Source organism: Macadamia integrifolia, chromosome 8, assembly GCF_013358625.1.
Source record: "Macadamia integrifolia cultivar HAES 741 chromosome 8, SCU_Mint_v3, whole genome shotgun sequence".
Lineage (NCBI taxonomy): Eukaryota > Viridiplantae > Streptophyta > Magnoliopsida > Proteales > Proteaceae > Macadamia > Macadamia integrifolia.
Window position 1 is genome coordinate 7,352,095 of NC_056564.1, and position 18,325 is coordinate 7,370,419.

The 18,325-nt window shown below is 37.3% G+C and overlaps 2 protein-coding genes across 2 annotated transcripts; one reads left to right on the forward strand and one right to left on the reverse strand.

Annotated features, from left to right (window-relative positions):
- Positions 1 to 4,300: 4,300 nt before the first annotated feature.
- LOC122087653 lies at positions 4,301 to 5,911 on the forward strand. The gene is made up of 2 exons (XM_042656852.1): positions 4,301 to 4,620; positions 5,467 to 5,911. The coding sequence occupies exons 1-2, from the start codon at positions 4,554 to 4,556 to the stop codon at positions 5,781 to 5,783; spliced, it is 384 nt and encodes a 127-aa protein (XP_042512786.1). The 5' UTR covers positions 4,301 to 4,553; the 3' UTR covers positions 5,784 to 5,911.
- Positions 5,912 to 6,376: 465 nt separating this feature from the next.
- LOC122087539 (kinesin-like protein KIN-5C) lies at positions 6,377 to 16,638 on the reverse strand. Its single transcript, XM_042656703.1, has 23 exons — positions 16,429 to 16,638; positions 16,164 to 16,293; positions 15,589 to 15,747; positions 15,063 to 15,412; positions 14,841 to 14,979; positions 14,598 to 14,695; positions 14,348 to 14,504; positions 14,125 to 14,194; positions 13,468 to 13,544; positions 12,933 to 12,986; positions 12,544 to 12,624; positions 12,350 to 12,461; positions 12,176 to 12,262; positions 11,895 to 12,070; positions 11,602 to 11,763; positions 11,372 to 11,479; positions 10,271 to 10,429; positions 10,114 to 10,197; positions 9,832 to 10,037; positions 9,525 to 9,626; positions 9,134 to 9,243; positions 8,798 to 8,949; positions 6,377 to 6,832 (listed from the first exon to the last, which is right to left on the reverse strand). The coding sequence occupies exons 1-23, from the start codon at positions 16,488 to 16,490 to the stop codon at positions 6,635 to 6,637; spliced, it is 3,033 nt and encodes a 1,010-aa protein (XP_042512637.1). The 5' UTR covers positions 16,491 to 16,638; the 3' UTR covers positions 6,377 to 6,634.
- Positions 16,639 to 18,325: the final 1,687 nt, after the last annotated feature.

The following is an 18,325-nucleotide window of genomic DNA, read 5'->3' on the forward strand; positions in this document are numbered from 1 at the left end:
TTGAATCATGCAATCCCTACTATATGGTTGTAAGAACTGGGCATGATCAAATGAGACTCATAGATACACCTGTCATATTTGATTGATTCAAAGAAACAAAGTGTGCTCTCAAGAAATCGTAAGTAAAAAAATTTACGGTCAAGTTTGATGTAAAATTTGTAGGACGAAATCTAGAAAATTAGTAGTCCTTTATAAAAAAAATAAAATAAAAAATCAACAAGCAATTGAAATATCAATTTTATGGAAAAAAAAATATATATGATTATTTTACCTTAGAGTCTGTGGAAAATATTTGAAAATATTTCCACACCCTAGCACAAATATTTCCACTATGTCCTTTAACTTTTTGACCACGTGGTTCAATGATTAAAACACAAGCTTTGCTACACTATACCAACTTGCTATGGGAGTCTTATATTATAATTCATTTTACAAATTAATGTAATGGAAGTTGGAAATAAATAGAGGTACTTAAGCAAAAACTTTATAAAGTTTGACACAAAAATGGTACTTCCAAATCCTTGTCTATGAATTGTGGCAGCTTACCATGGAAGAGACCACTTAGAATTCCTCCTTTTTCTTTTTGTTTTGGTGAGAAAAGGTAACTCCTTAAAGTTGTAGACAATGGAGTGAGTTGAGCACTTGATAGCTCCCACTAAAGATGAATAGTCGCGGAGGAGAGTTCCTTAAGTTGTCAAACAAAACATAACAAAACAAAAGTGATCTATGCTCAGCCCCTCTCCTTCCTGACCTGAATGTGATCGATCACACATTCTCTTCGCGATTGTACAGTCGTGTTCATGGGGCCGTTCGGACGCATGCAACCACCACCACCACCACCACCACCACCACCGGCCACCTCCAATTTTACCTCTCTAATAATGCTTCGCCTTTACCCAGCCCACCTCAATTTGCCTGTCCCAATTCAGACCCATAATTGAGTAGGCAAACCTAACAGGTTCTCTAAAGAGTACCCCACTCCCCCACCCACCTCCCCTCCCCTCCCCTCCCCTCCCCTCTCCTCTCCTGCCCTCCATGTTGATGCTCTTGTGCATTCTAGGCAGAGAACCCTCTTCCTATTTTTAGGGCGGAGGATCGCTACCTGGTTGTGTGGCCCCTGCACCAGATCAACGTAGACCAATTAGAATATCCGCAGAGGCATCTAACATGGGGTGAGATTTTTGCATTGCGAAGGAGGTGGGGCTGTCATTTCTCCCTTTTTGAAACCTTCTCCAGTCCATTCAAGGTTTGATGGTCTTCGCCATGGGTGGAGAGATACTAGGTAAGAAGAGATAAAAAAACTAAAACAGTTTTCTTATAAGTTTGGCCCACCAGCCCAATTAATTAAATGGGCTGGGCTGGAAACAAGTCCCGGACGTAATGTGCCAGGGTGTGAAAATATTTTCCTTAGTTGAAGACTTGAAGCCCGTGTGCACGCTTCCCAGACGGATCCAAACCTCAATTTACACATTTTATTATGAGAATAGATCCTCTGCATACATGCATACACGTTCACTTGAAGGTACATCTCAATCGTCAACATCTGTCCCATTTTTACCATTTAGAGGGTGAGAAGGGGTATATATGAAATTAAAATGGATAGATGTTGACACCAAAGATGTACGTTCAGGTGAAGTACGTGCAGCGAATTCATCCTCTTTTTTTTCTTTATTAGGAGAGGTATATAAGATTACAAAATTGATCGTCTTCCCTTCAATTTCTTTTGCGAACAAAATGAACCTTTGAGTGCAAGTAAAACGGAGAGAAGTGAAATCAATTTAAAATTGAAAATGTAAACTTTTGTGGCCAGGATCATGCAAGTCTCTTAAACTCTTCTCAAGTTAAGGGATAGGGTGCCCAGCCTATGTCACTCTCTTGCTCCCCTTAACCCAAAGGCCACCCTCATCTCAACCCACCCATTAATTGATCAACTAATTTTTCCCAAAATTAGTGGTGTGCCATCCCTCTTCCTAGTTAAAAATATGGCAATCATGCTTTACAACCGAATCTTTACAAACCTAAAATTTTTGAATGATATTTTATAATCAATTTTGGAATTAGCTATACACTCATATTAGATATTGATAATTACTAAACTTTCCATTCTAATTTTGATTTGATTTGATTTCACTTCAAAATAAAAGTATATATCCATTGCAATCAGATCAGATGGAGAGTGATCTACAAGAATGATCTCTACGATTTGGAAAAATAATGAACACCTTCAAGGATTTCAACAACTCCATTGAAACATATGAAAGTGATATACCACTATTACACCAATCTATCTTTGGTAGGTGGTATCTGGCTCGATCATGCTGATTAACACTATGAAGCCCGACATTAACATACCTCGAAAGTATGAGAAAGGACCGGCGACAACGTGGCTCAGGACAAACCACTTCGTCTTGATCATCCACATCTACTATGCTCGATGTATCCACATCCTAATCTCACTTCTTGCCCCCACATGATGAGGAGCATCCACGTCATCATAGGATGGCAACGTCCATAACCGTCTCTGAGCTTAACCATACACACCTAACTCAACCAGACACGGGTTAAACGGTTATTCAACCAACGATGATTGAGTTAACCATTATGGGATCAGCCAACTCAATAAAAGATAAGGACAAGCCCACTAATAGGTGAAGAGTTCACATCGACCATGAAGGAGACAATTCTACCAATGAGAAGAGCCACCAACGCCTATATATAGACACTTGGTAAATTTGGAAGGTAAGACCCTCAACTTACTGAACACTCTACATAATATTTCCCCCTTTGAGCTAAGGCCTGACTTAGGCATCGGAGCCTCTTTTCCGAAGCTCCCTCCGAGTTAGTTTCTGATCTGTATCATGCAAGATCTTGCAAAGTGAAACTGTGCATCAGCAAAAAGCAAGGTGGATTAAGAACATCCGCCATCAAAAGCACATAAGTTGAAGAAGATTTTATTTTCTTATTTGATTTTGGCAAGAAAGTTTTTGTGCTGATTGATTGGCTCTCTCAGTATGAGCCATGTTTTAAAACTCTCATATCGGAATCCACAGAATTGGCATAGGTAGATTCACATCAATTCTGATTCTATACATATTGAATCCCACCAAGTTAAGCTGAGTCCTACTTCACTCTGATCGATTTCCAGCCAAGACAAAAATGCCTTGCAACAGATAATAGGTTGAGTTTGGTATGCATTCTAAGTCAATAATGCATTCCAAAAGTTACACCAAATACAACCTCAATCTCAAAAGTTTAGTATACAATTTTTAACGCTGACAAAGTATAGTTGTATATTTCATTTTCTTTGAGCATGAATTATGTTTGAGATCTTCAAGGGGTGGATATTAGAGACTCATAAAATGTTAAGGTTGAAAAGATGAGATGACGAGTATACATAAATACTAGGTCCAGATGTTTAAGATCATGGATGAAAGATTAAGATCGAACCTTGGCTGATCCACCTTGGGAGGGTATTTTCCGATTTTATTTTCCTAGTTGTTACAAATGGTTGTAAATTGCAACTACTTGGCTACAATTCACATAGCAGTCAAATATTTTTCAAAGATCAGACTACATTTTATATGATTTCTTGAAATACATTATTAGATAATTTTTGGGTTTTGAAAACCGCGACACCTAAAAGGCTAAAACCATGGATGAAGGAAAAACTTTCCTTTGTCCTCGTACCTGCAAAATTCCCTATTCCTTTAAAAAAGAAAAGAAACGTATCTCTCTCTTTTTGGTCGACTCTAGAAAGTAAAATAAAAAATTAATTATAATTATTAGGTTTTATTTTAAGTCGATCTATGGGAGCTGGTGGTTCTAAGTTTTTAACTTACGAAGCCTGGTTGTGGTTGGTACCTTACATCTTTTACTCTTCATAGGGATGTCAAACCCTAGTTCAAACCAGTGAAACCAGGTCGAATCAATCCAGTAGCTAATTAAATTGGCTTTGAATTAAAGTATTATGAAACGAACCAAAACCGGAATATATTGAAATTGACTAAAATCAAATCAAAGCTGAAACTAAACCAATAAGAAGCCGATAACAACCTAAAAATTATAAAAAAATAATTATTATTTTCTTCATAATTATATATATATCAACAAGGTTAAATTTTAGTTGGTTTTGAATTTGCCCAAACTGATGAAACCAAACCAGAATCAAATCGAACCAACCGATTAACAGCTCTTCCTTCCCACTTGGCAAAGAGAGAGTGCGACTTTTGGTCACTTGAACTGCTTTTAGATTGTTGGGTTCGTTTTTATCTGTTACTTTTATTCTTGAAAGGAATGAAACCGAATCTTCTTTGCGTCCGTCTATGCTTCCCTTTGGAAATTGGAAGCCACCGCGTGGCTTCTCTTTTATTCTATTAAATTATTTCGGACTCTTACAAGAGATCTCGACGGAGAGAGAGAGAGAGAGAGTTGGGTTTGGTTCTAAGTAAGGAGAAGTGAAGGTGGCAAAGGAACCAATAGCAGAAACATCATCACCATCAACAACTTCTTCTTGTACGAAAGAAAAGTTTGGAGAGAGAGAGAGAGAGAGAGACATGGGTTTGTGCTATATAGTACTTGTAGTGCTGCTGATGTTGCTTGTTCACAAATCCTCCGTTTCAGGTATTCCTGTTGTCCTTCCTCTATTCAATTCTTCCATATCCTTAATTGCTATTCTACACTGGATTATCACTTAATTTGATTCTTTTAAAATAACTTAATTAATATTCTTTGGTGAATCATAAGATGATCCTTAATTATTGTGTGTGACTCTTTTGGAATTGAAGAAAGAAACAAACAAACAAAGACAGAAGGACATTAATTAGGTGCTGGTTATCGATAATTAGTTCTATTAGTCCTGAGATTGATCAAACAGGGGATATCCAATTGAAATTTGATTAAACGATAGGCACAAAAATAAGTTTAGAAAAGGAATAAACTTTACCTAAACTCTTAATTAAATTCTAGGAGTTGTTTCATTGGAAGTTTATGAAAAGTTGCGTATAGCGTTGTAGGGCTCTTTACAATGAATCAAGTTCCTCTCCCCTACAAATACCCCCGCCTACCCCGGCGTGAGATGGAGTGGGTGGTTACTTGCCGGGGAGGGGGCAGCCGGGAGAGTCTCTCATCTATGACTCCAATATTGGTTTCTTGAACGACCAGTATTCTCTTCTATATATGCACTGAAAATTCTCGGTCTAGTGGGTTTTTTGTTTTTTTGGGGGGGCGGGGGGTATCTGGGCGAAGACTAACACACCTTATGAGGCTGAAGTTTTATGGGAATATAAACCTCACGTTCCCTTTTCGCATCTTAAGGTGCTGCCACCCCAATTGAGGTTTCAGCTGAGACATACACATCAGAGGCTATAAGATGAAAAAAAGGACTATGTGGGTCAAAATGGTGAACCGTTCAGTAAAGATAAATTTGTGAATTAATTTATGATGACATCATGTATGGTGCAATTATAGGTGGAGTTGAAGGAGTAGAGCCGAAAGCGGTAACTAAGGAGGGGACCGTGCATTCGGTTCCAATCAATAGGCGCGGTGGCGTGAGTGGAGGCCGGGGAGGAGGGAGAGGCATCACTGGAGGAGCAGACCATGGCAATGGTGACAACGGCGGAGATCGAACACCAAACACGGCAGGTGTCATTCCCATATACGCAGCTGCCAACCACCACGGCAACAATAACCATCATCATGGTGCTGCTAATGGCCGTAGTGGCTCCATCAGTCTTGCTGCCATTGTTGCTGCCATTTTGACCTCCCTCTTTTTCACATTTTCATAGGCATGTCACTAATCTAATGAACCTCCAATTTCTTTTTTTCTTTTTTTTAGTTGAAATCGGTTACATCATCCTCTATGTAAATTCACTTAAATTATGTATTATATATAATCTTAATCTTTCTTCTCCCACTTCCCCCTTATATATAATTTTCACAATATCTCCCCCCCAACCCAAAAAAAAAAAAAAAAAGTTTTTCCTACCATCCAACTATAATGAAGCTCGAAAGAGAAAAAAGAGTGCCTTATGGAATGGATCTTACCCAGGCATATATGTAGGCCAGTGGATTTCTATAATTGGACTTATGGAATGAATCTTACCCAGGCATATATGTAGGCCAGTGGATTTCTATAATTGGAAAACACCATGACTTGTGACCTTAGGGTTGCTCTAAACAGTTTCCTACAATCTCCATTGTCGCATGTATTCATACTGAGATCTGCTTCCCTGCCTCCAAAATATAACATTGTTTCAATTTCAACCTGAGCCAACAAATCAATTTATAGTGGATAGCATGCAGAGGCAAATTGGCAGCCAAGTTAATGCACCAAAATATTGACTCCTCTGGGCAGTTCCACATCTCCCCCTAACCCCCATTTAATTTGAATAGAGCAACATTCAAAGATAAATTTGTGAAGAGTTTTCTACTATTTACAACAAACGCCATTTGATCTTTATCAATCCCGAGCTGGGACTTATTAGTCCACTTGGCTTTCACAAATGCAGTGGTTATGGCCCCCGCTAGACAATCCCTCCATCGCACAAAAAATTCACTTCCAATCTATTATAACATTAGCATACAGGAACATACAAATACAAATCTCATCATCGAAACAAACATTAGGAAAACATCATCAATTGAGTTGAATGAGGGGAGACCGTGGTATGAGAGACGGCTTCAACTGCTTCTGCCCTGATGATTCGTATGGGTATTTATCCCTAAATTCATCAAGGAGGGTCTCCATTGGCATGGCTCGAAGTAACTTGATTTTCCCTTCGCTCGGGACATCTGGCTCACACCTCGTTGGTGTTGTGCCACTTGGCTCATAATCCTGTGATATTATTTGGACAAAACAAGAAATAATGAAAACATAGTCCATGAATAAATTCAAAGTGCTTATGACACCTGCAAAATTAACCACCCCCCGCCCCCAAATGAACAGTAGTGTGATATTGTTTGAAAAACAATCATTGTCAAACTCCAAATGTATCAAGGTAGCAGCAGCAGTTCTCAAATTAGACTGGTAAACAGTAACAGAAATACTCTAAACTATATTAATAGTTAGCACAACATTCATTTGGTCCTAAGTCCTCCCTAAAAATAATAATAACAAATAATTTCTGTAAAATGCAATGGTCTTGAATTACTTATGACTTATGAGGCATTCTAGCAAATTGTGGGAGCAACTGAAGAAAAGAAGCTGATATTTCGGATTAACCGTTTGATTTTATGCTAGGAAGACTATAACCATGGAGGCTATTTATTTGCTTAAGAGACAAATGGAAAGATTTCAAGAATGTAAGATGGGTCTCTATATGGTCTTTATTGACCTAGAAAAATCTTACGATAGTCCTTAAAAGGTAAATTTGGCAAGTGTTAGAGAAAATATATGGACATGATTAAAGATATATATAATGGTGTAGTAACTAGTATTATAGTGGAGATTGAGAATTCCCAATCAAAATTGGATTATATCAAAGATCAAAGGTGAGAAAAGACATGAATAGCTTAGGACCATTAACAAGTATGGCTCTAAATAGAGCTGATAGGAGAATTATCCATGTAGCCAGCCCCATTTAGTTGGGATAAGACTGAGTTGTTCAATAGTCATATATGAGCTGAATAGAGACAATCAAAATTAGATCCATTTGTGTATGTTTTTTTGCTAATGATAGTGTTTTGGGGGTTGAACAAAAGCAAAGATAAATGCGAAGTTGGAATTTTGGAGATCAACATTGGAGTCAAAAGGTTTTAAGATAAGTAGAAGTAGAACAAAAATAAAGCATATTAGATTGGAAGGGCAGTGATGAAAATTGATGATAGGGAGATGATGCAAAGTGTACTTTAGGTACCTAGATTAAATCATGAATAAAGGAAAAATAGAAAATGACATAGCACAAAGAATAAGAATAAAGCAGATGAAGTGGATGGGTGTCCAAAACGGTGTGATAGACAAATTCCGTTAAAACTCAAAGGAAAATTTTCTAGGACAGTTTTACAACAAACAATGATTTTTGGAGTTAAAGCTAGGCAATAAAGAAACAATATATAATAAAACTCAGTGTAGCGAGAATGACGATGTTGAGATGGATAAGTGGTAAGATTAGAAAAGATGAATAAATATTATACAAACTAAAGCTAATTCATGAGTAGCTCCGATACATGACAAGTTGCTAGAAAGTCATTTGAGGTGGCATAGAGATGTGCAGCAAAAAAAATTGAATGCTCCGATAAAGTGGGGTAATTGGATTCAAATGAAGGAGTTAAATATCCAAAGATAGGCCTAAAATAACTTTGGAGAAGCGATGAGGAAAGACATGCATAGCTTATAGAGTTTAATGGAGAAAAAGGATCTATGTAACCAATCCCATTTAGTTGGGATAAGGCTGAGTTTTATTGTGTTTGAGTACAAAAGTTAAACAAATATACGACACATTACTCCCATATCTACAATGTTTAACATTTTATGGTCATGCCACAAAAAGAAAAAAAAATTCAAAACTACATTCATTTTCATTTCTATCTTCCTTGATGTTGGTCAGAGTTTTGGCAGTCCACAATTTTATGCCAATTAAAAGGTCAGCAAGATGGTCTGCTTCCATTTCTTTAGTGCAAATTCTTCACCTTTACAACCTCGTAGAAACACTATTTTGTACGTATCGTTTAAAAAAGGAAGAAGAAAAAAATCATAATATAGGAAATGGAGAAACAGGCATTTTGTTTTATGATACTGAATTCAGAGAGGATATTTTATTTTCTGAAAAAAAAAAGAGGTGCAAAACTAGACAGTGAATACCATGTATCTCTGCTCAAACGTGTCTTGTGCCCTCCGTTCAATCTCAGCTGCATGGCCTGAATGATTCCCCTGAAGTTTCTGCAAGGTGTTTGCATGAGTTTCAACAGCTGCCATGATTCTCGATATTGATCTTCTTTCATGCTCAGAAGCACCTGTAGAGAGTTGCACAGGTCAAGAACCAAACTTGAAACAATATATATATATATATATATATATACATAAGAACATATGTCCCCCTCTAAACTCAAAATATATCCCATTTTCCAAAAGGCCCAAGGAAAATTTGGGAAAAATGATCTTAGATAATTTCATTCAAGTAATAGTAGAATAACTTACTCTCAACATGTTGTACAACATCTTCACTGTTCTTCACCACATCATGCTCAGCAGCAACCCGTGCAGAAGCAATGTCTGCTTCATGTTGCTCATTACATTCATTAGCTTTTCTGCATTAAAAAAAAAAAAAAAAAAAAACACGTCAACATGATGGTGATGGTAACAGAATGTAATTGTAATGATAACGCTGGCAATATGATAAACTAATGGTCATGATTTAGTACACCTACCCCATCACATAGCATTTCTACAGTGGAAGTCAAATGTAGATCATAGTAATGGAAAAATCTAATTAAGTCTTTCATCTTTACTTGGTTACCCATTGCCGCTCACATTATCTACCAAAACTAATGGGAGCAATTGAATGAAAGAAGCAATAATAATAACCAACCTGACAAGTGACTCAACGGCTGACACATGTTCAACACAGATCTTGTTTACTGATTCATTCGTCCTTTTACAATGCTCGGACGCAGTTTCTACAGTACTTACACTGGAAGGGGAAACAAACATTTCAAAAAACTACTGGATTAATGATATCTAAAGGAGTTATGAAAATGTTAAATTTTGGTAAAGGGAGGAAATGGAAATGAAAGAACACAATGCATGTAATTATAGAAAGAAAAATGAAAGAGCGCAATTCATATTGAAATATTATGAGGCTCCCCATTAAGAATTCCAAAGTACCAAAAACTGACCACTGCTGTAGAAGCAACTCCATTCGACAATGCTTGGCAGCAGAGAAATCAGCACAATCTTTGGCATCATTCTCTGCCTGCATGGAAAATGTTTGCCACTTTCTTTTAGCATCAGTAGTGATAACCTCCATGGATGATACATGCTCATCCAAAAATACCTTGTTCCCAATGGAATTGTCTCTCAAATCAACAAGCCTTGCATCAACCTGCAGAGCAATTGTCAAGCTCCCGGCAAAAGATGAGTGAAAAAATACCACTGGACCACAAAAGACTGAAACAGACCAGCTCTTTTTGACGACGGAGGTGGTTGGAAACTAAGCTGGTCATATCTGCCAAAAGCTTTTCTTCTTCATACTTTGATTGCTCCTGTACATGTTACACTCAAAATTTAGATAATTTCAAGAAAACTTCTACTAATCAAGGATTTTGAAATAAATACCTCATAAGCCTTCTGAAATTGAGCTATGTACTTCCTCTGAATCTCGTGAGATTGATTTGCATGGTTCTTAAGCCTTAGTGACTCCTCCCCAAGCTTATCGAGAAGTTTAAGAGTGAAGTTAGATATCTCCCTGGCATATCCACTACTAGCGTCGAATCTCTGCAAACTCGAGTTACAGAGAAGAAACTTTAAAAAGGAAAAAAGGGAATCTGGAGAAGAAAAGAGCAGTCAAATTCTTCACAACAGGAAAGCATTTCAGGAGAGTTGAATCTTATCCTTTTTTTAATTCCATTTATCAACCATTAAGGGCAATAATAACGCCAACCACAGCTTGTAGAGCTGAATTTGTAAAACAAAGTAGCAGCTAATTATATAAAATAGGGGTGTTAACAATGGAGGGTCGACAAATCAAGAAAGTTGAGATCAGAAAAAATGCACCTCGGGGCAACTTCCAAGTGAATAAATCGAGTTAATGGAGATACATTGCAAGTTGAAGTTGTTGAAGTGACAATGAATAGATATGATTCAAAAGAAGATATGGCTCTAAAGGAAGTCAAATAGCAGCAGAGGAACCATGTTCCAAACTCTAAGTCATCAAATAGAGGCTTAGTTGAGTTGAATACAATATAAATGAACTAAAACAGAGAAGGATAGAAGTTTCTACTAGGGCATATGTTTGCTAAATAGTGTGTCTATAAATTGGAGAAGTAAACTTCTATAATGTGTCTTGAAGATAAATATTTGTGAAAAATGCCTCTTTAGCCCAAAAATAAATTCCAAAAATTCAACAGGTGCAATTAAAATACATCAAAGTAAGAAGGTTGACACATTACTTGCTGGCAGGGACAACAGAAGCTGTATGTTTGACATAAGAATGACCAACAACAACAACTCAAACTTATCCCAACTAAATGGGGTCATTCTTATGGGTTATAAGAATGACCATTAAAAAAAATTAATATACATGATTTTTTTAAGGAAATTCTGGAGAAATAGTTTATCTGATATTGTTTGAAGTGAATAAGAGGCTGTTGTTATGCAATTAAAAATCACAAACTTACAAGAGATATTCATGACAAATGAAACAAACAGAAAACGGACCTCACGCAACTCCCTCGCAAAAAGAGCCATCTCCCCTTGGTGACTTGATAATGTACCTTGAAGATCACCAAATATTGAATTTGCTTGCCCAGCCACAATAGATAGAAACTGAGTCAACCAAAACATTGGGGAACAAGGTGGGTGGCACAAAGAAAGCATTAGAATTTGTTGCAGAGTGAAAAAGAATACAAAGTCCTTGGGCTCACATATCAGTTATCTTGGTTGGTTACCTGGTCTATTGAACAGGCATTTGCAGATGTCAAAGATGAAATCTCCTCTATCTCCGCATTTACACTTGCTTTATGCAATCGCTCCACATTTTGCAATCCTTCCAGGTGAGAAATATATAAAGCCCTTAAACTTGTCACTTTCCTCTTCACATCCAAGACAGACTACAAGAGTATTTCAAGGACAAAAATATACAATTCAGTGAAGACCAAAAACAACCAAAAAAAAAAGATCAAATAGCAATTACTACAATAAGTGAAGCAATAAAATTTTCTGGTTAGGACGAACACTCTACCTTATCATGGTTATCTAGAACAGAATGGCAGAGGTTCTCAACAGACTCAAGGTGCTCGTTTTGTTGAGACATTGATGTTGCAACCATGCTACAAAGAGTACCAATCTGTTCAGCAAGACCTACCTGGAAATTGTTCACCAAAGACCTGTTTTCTGCATTTAGTTTATCTTCTCTTGCTGTAGAATATCTCATTCAAGAAAAAGGATTAGAATACAATAGTAAACAAGTTATTTAAGTAAGTGAAGCTTCAAGCCACTAAGCTGTGGGTTGAGTTTAGGTACCTATTTTTGAAAATAACAAAGCATTATCATTAAGAGCCTTCTCCAAGTCAGATCGCAAAACGCATGCTTGATGTGTCAAATCATTTTCTGACACACAAATTGAAAAAAAATATATAAAATAAAATGAGCACAGCTAGCCTTCTGAAATAGCAACAGATTTAAATACACACACACCTGCTTTTTTGTGTTCAGATATCACAAAATCCTTCTCCTTCAGAGCATACTGAGATTTCTTAAGCTCCTCCTCTGTTTTAGCCAACAATTTACTTGTTTGATCCAAATTTTCCTGCATAGTTATGTAGACAGTACACTTTAAACCATGCAAATTTCAAAATCAAACAACAACCAACATATCCAACTTGGCGCACCTGTGTTGCATCAAGTTTATTGCTCAAATATGAGGATTGTCGAACTTGAGCCTCATATTTTTCTTGCAAATCCTCAAGTTGCTGTTGAAATAACTCATTAGACAGAGATTGCATAGCAAAAACGAATTCAAATTTACATTGCAATTGTCAAATTAATGACGGTAGAGCAAAACAAGGATGGTGCAACACTACAAGTACAAAACCAGCAAAACCTACATTTGAGTCATATGTTAAACAACCCCAGTCCTATTGTTAATTTATTACTTTCAAAAGGAAAATCCCTGTGTTACTACCTATCTTTAATCCCCACAAATCCAAACACTTTTCCCTCCACACACACAAACACACACACACACACACACCCTCCCCCCCCAAAAAAAAAAACTGACCTTCTGATTGGTCTCCAGAATGACTCCCATCTGTTCAATTTGATCTGCCATTGACTTTAACAAAAAGGAACAAATAAGGAACAAATACTTCAGCAATAAGAAAATGTTAAAATACAATGTGCCAACGAAAGAGATGAAACTATGAATCAAACCTTCAAAACAGTCAAACCAATAACAAAAGTTAATACAGATCAGTTACAAATACAGTAATATTTAAATTTAAAAAAATATATATATATTGAACTGGAAGACAGTACAAAGCTAATTGGTAAAGCAGATTTATGCACAAGTATTAAATAGTCCAAGACAAACAGAAAAATTAATTCAATTACTGACTATGTGTCAATTTTGACATTTAATTCAACTTTAGGAGACAATCAAGCAAACAACACACACAGATTAACATAATGGAGGCTCAGTCACTGCTTCCAACAAGCTGAAGTGGCACCAGACATAGAAAGGAAATGGTAAAACAGGGCAAGCTGAAGTGGCACCAAACATAGAAAGGAAATGGTAAAACAGGGCAAGTTAATACCTTCCTTTCACTCTCCTCTTGGTAATATCGTTCTTTTGGAATATAAACTCCATTTTTCTCACGTGCAGCATACACCTCTGGAGAAAGTAAACAGAGAAAACCCATTGAGAAGAGAACTAGGGGTTGTGCAAAATAAAATATAGTAGAAGTATTTCTGTAAATAAAATATTTAATTGAACACTACCAAATTAGAACAGACCACCAACTTGCTTGATGGTAATCAGACTTTAAAGAGCTGAACCCAATGCAATTTTCAATTACTTTGTAATTTATATTGGAGCACCCAGTGCAACCAAAAAATACTAATTAGATGATGCAACAAAACACACATCCTGTTTCGCCTTTGCGTTAGGCGTGAATTTAGGGTATTTGGCCAAGTGTATAGTGAATTGCAGGAGCAACACAATGGCTATTTGCTAACATCCACATAAGTTTTTTGTGGTCAGGATTTAGAGGTCACCTAGTCCCCAAGGTAAAATTCCCAAAATTGATCTGACAAAATGTGTAGGAACCATGCCAACACATACCCTATTAAATGGCTTGTAAAACTAATATACTAAAAGAATAAAAATTCAGACAAGATCAAATTGAAAACAAAACATCAACCTGATCAGATACATATAATTCATTGGAAGCCAAGGAAATATGCAAGATTACCTGCTTTAAGTCGTTCAATTTCGCCATAGAGGTCCTTGATAAGAGTAGTTTTCATCATTTTTTGGTTAACCTACAATATATATAGCAAAAAATTTCAAAAACGCGTTGGCATGGCAAGCAAGAAAAAAAATCAGCCCATCAAATTGATTGTGTAGAAAATCTGGATTCAACTCATATTTCAATTTACTGAATCAATGTAGAAACTAGTATAGAAACAACAAACCTCAGGCTTGTTCTTTATATTCTTAGCCCTGTGTGCATAATCCAATGTGCTCAAGGTCTCCTCAAGACAGTGAACAGCTGGTGACACGGTAGCGATTATGCAAGTCTTTGTTCTTCCACCCAATGAATCACGAAGTAACCGTGTCAGCTTACTGTCCCTGAAATCCATCCAATGGATCTTTAGAATGAGGGTATGAAAGAGCAAGTTTGTTTTTTGGTAGAGATCTCAGGCAAGCAGTTGAGGCTGAAACCTGTAAGGAACATGCCCAAGATGTTCTACTAGAGCATTTATAACACGCCCTAAAGTAAGCAAGCTCTTGTTGATTTCCCCAGCTTCTCTTGCACGTCCCTAAAAATTTTACATAATGCAAAAAAAAATGAACCAAAATAGCAGTTTACAAGACACTTTTCATCAAAAAACAGCAAAGAACTAGTACAAATTACAGCTTCAGCCACACATAAACAAGTCAATAAAATAAATAAGATGCCCATACCTCCCTGGCACCAGATCGGGAAATGTTTTCTGAACCAGCTAAATCAACCAAATTTAGTTTGCCACATTTTATAAGTTCTTCACCTTCTGGAGTTGCTTCCTTGATGTGAATTGTAATAGAGAACAGCGAATGTGACCGACTAAAATAAAGTTTAAAAAAATTAATAAAACATTGAAAACAATCTTGGAAGGGGGTAAATAGAAAAGGTGAATGAATTATGACCTAGATTGTTTGTTTAATAATGTCTCTGCAGTACGGCGTTTAGCAGATCCCCTTTCAATTAGATTGAAAATCTCACTTGTACTTGTCACAATTTCCTCTTCTAGCCCTCTTACAAGGACTCCACCTTTCCCATCCTCCATTAGAGGAAGTTGCTTTTTCTGTTTCTCCTCCAGAGCAACCTTTGATATTTCTTCAGGAGCAAGCAAGTCAGTAATCTCTTCATTATATAATTCCAAGAAAGTGGCCTTTATGCTGTACTCTGCGTGTTGACTCTCCAAGGTGTCAAATATCTGTTTAACCGCTCTAGGAATGACCCCTGCTTCAGGAGGTAGCTGCCCACTCGGGCCACTCTGCAATAACACGGAATAATGCCATCAAACCCAGTACCACTTCAAGAACCATGACAATGATCAATACGGATGGCCCATTAATGGAGCAGAAACCGTATCTAATACACAGGGAAATCTATCTGGGCACATATCAATGTGTGAATAAATGAATCAGATCAAACTATTCAAGTCTCTACCTTTGATCTTTTGCATTCACCTTCCATTGTGTATGTTTTCCCCGTACCAGTTTGCCCATATGCAAAAATAGTGCAATTGAAACCCTCCAAGACCTCGTTTACTATGGGAACAACTGCTTGTTCGTATAGATCCTTTTGCTGAGCCGAGGGACCAAAAACCTGCACAGGCCATATATTTAAAATCATGATCTTAAGTTATGCATGTTTGATGCCGATTTGAAGCATTACACTTACATAGTATATGGTTTGACTTCTCTTTACTAACAAAATGGTGTAACTGATGGAATCTATGGGTTTTTTTTTTTAACTTATTTGAGCTGATTATATTTTCGAATTTTAGATACGGAACATAAGAAACATGAAACACTTCTAGTCCAGAAGTAGAAGCAGGTTTTACCCTACTTACTCATTGCTTGTTTCTTTCTGCATGAACACCGTTGAGCGTCAAAATCAACTAAAACATTAACTAAATTATGTGATGAGCAGTTTAGGACTTTATGTTCAAATTTGAATCAACATTAATAAAAAATTGGATGAGGGTAACGGGGAGAAAAAGGGAGAAAAAAATGGAATACCTTATCGAAGGTAAAAACTCTGTCGATCTGCTTCCCAGCGATGTTCTGAGTTACAGCGACTTCTCTCTGGTATTCGTTGCAAGAAATAACTTGCGGTGCATTGTTCCGCAACTCATCTTCACTGAACGGCCTGGAGAGTATAATAGAAACACGGTGAAGCTACAGATGAAATCGATAACCATAGAAATGATTCACGGTCAGGAAAGATGGAACGGAAGGGGAAAAAGAAGAAAACCCTAAAATCTAGACGACGGAATCTCAGTACCTGCAACGAAGGAGAACCTGAACGTTTACGCCGCCTTTCTCCTTCTCGTGCCGGCCGGACATTTTGACAAGATAGAAATTGGATTGGATGAGGGATAGATCGCAGTTTTCTTCGACTGAAATACAAAAGATCTAAACAAAAACTGGTTTTCGCCTCTCTGTCTCTCACTCTCTCTCTCTCTCTCTCTCTCTCTCTGAGGGTTTGAGCGGAGAGCGGGATGAGCGTGATATTTGAATTTCGCAGACCCCGCCTCGCACAAAAGGGGTTTGGACCGTCCAGGATAGACGGACCCTAACGGCGTACGCCAATAAAAGTTAATTAGTTTGACCATAATGCCCCGTCTCCTTATACAATTTTTTTTTTTTTTTTAACAAAAAAACAGAGTGTTCAATGGTGCAATGATCATAGCCCCCAGAACAAGCCCCCATACAGCAAGCAACACTTCCGCATGACCCATGGGTGATAGTGGGCATACCAAGACTCGAACCCACAACTAGCCGACTCAAGCGATGATGGATGGAGGGCATTTTCCCCCCTATACTTATTACAATTACGTTTCCAAGACATTTGAAATTTGCGAAAGGGTAAAATTCATGGAGCTTTGTAACACAAATCTATAAGCTGGACCCAAGGCGACTTATTTCATATTATAAATAAACCTATATACTCAAGATATCTGTTTATCCATGGTTTGAGGGAGGGGTGTCAATCGGTCGGGCAGGGTCGATCTCGATCGGGTCAAGCCAGTCTCAATCGGGCCAAATCAGTCTTGGTCAGGCCTAGTCGGGCCTATGTCCTCGGTCAATGACCTACCTATCTAAGGAATGAGTCGGTCTTGGTCGATGTCGTGTCAGGCTCAATTGGGTACCAGGGTTTAATTGGGCTATAATCATACCTTAATCAAGATAATGTAGCAATAAAGCCCTAAATGGTCCTTACTTTGCTTAGATTTAAGATACTTTAATTTAGTTTGTTAAATCATCAACAAATTTGAAAAGATATTACGCTTAATTATAGTCAATAATTGATAAAAATATCAATATATACCATATTATATTTCAAAATAATAAAAATACTAATATAAATGGTCGGGCTAAACGTGTCGGTAGAAGTTGGGCTTGTAAACGAGCCAGGCCCATCAGGCTTACCCCTTGCACTATGTACTATTTATTTGTAAACGGGTCGGGCTTAGGCCTGACACGTTTAATAATTAGCCCTATCGAGGTCGGGCCATAAATGTGTTGGGCTCAATCGGGCCTGGAATTAACACCCATAATTTGAGGTATCGATGACTAGGGGTGTCAATCGATCTGAATGGGTCTTGTTGGGTTTAACGGGTCTATACTCTTTACCGTAACTTAGTTATTTAGAGCCCGTTTGGTAACTCTCCCGAGATCATCTTTTATGTTATAGATTCCATTTTAGAACATAAATGGGCAAAAAAAGCGTGTAGTAATTCTTTTCTCATTTCTATGCCTAATAAATGAACCGGTCCAAAATATCATTTCAATAATAGAAATAAAAAATTAAATTGTTCCCGATAAAAATCTCAAAACCTACCATCGCTTTGCAAAGGAGAAGGAGTCGCTCTTGCCTTCAGTTGGACGACGAGCTTCGACTTTGCTCCCTCCGGGAAAATGGATCTTGCCTCTGAGCTCAATTCTTGCTTGTCTCAGTTGAGTTGCTACTTTGGTTGTTCAACCGCATTGTAATCCAAAATTACCCTTGTTCAGGTGCCTTAATTAGAGAAGAGACGTTGAATCGCAGCCTTGTTTGATATAAATTTTTTAGTTTTATTCTTAATTTCAGTTGGATTCTCTTTGGATCTTTATTATCTCATTAATCCAAATGCATCTGCAAATTTGAATTTCTGAACGATGAGAATCTCTATAAAATA

What these genes read in the sequence shown, in the direction of transcription:
- LOC122087653 (XM_042656852.1), top strand. Translation starts at nt 4,554, where the DNA reads ATGGGTTTGTGCTATATAGTACTTGTAGTGCTGCTGATGTTGCTTGTT. An exon ending in TCACAAATCCTCCGTTTCAG is followed by an intron (nt 4,621 to 5,466) that starts GTATTCCTGTTG and finishes GTGCAATTATAG; the next exon opens with GTGGAGTTGAAGGAGTAGAG.
- LOC122087539 (XM_042656703.1), bottom strand. Translation starts at nt 16,490, where the DNA reads ATGTCCGGCCGGCACGAGAAGGAGAAAGGCGGCGTAAACGTTCAGGTT. An exon ending in TTGCGAGGGAGTTGCGTGAG is followed by an intron (nt 10,430 to 11,371) that starts GTCCGTTTTCTG and finishes TCGAGTTTGCAG; the next exon opens with AGATTCGACGCTAGTAGTGG. An exon ending in TGTTGTACAACATGTTGAGA is followed by an intron (nt 8,950 to 9,133) that starts GTAAGTTATTCT and finishes AACTCTCTACAG; the next exon opens with GTGCTTCTGAGCATGAAAGA.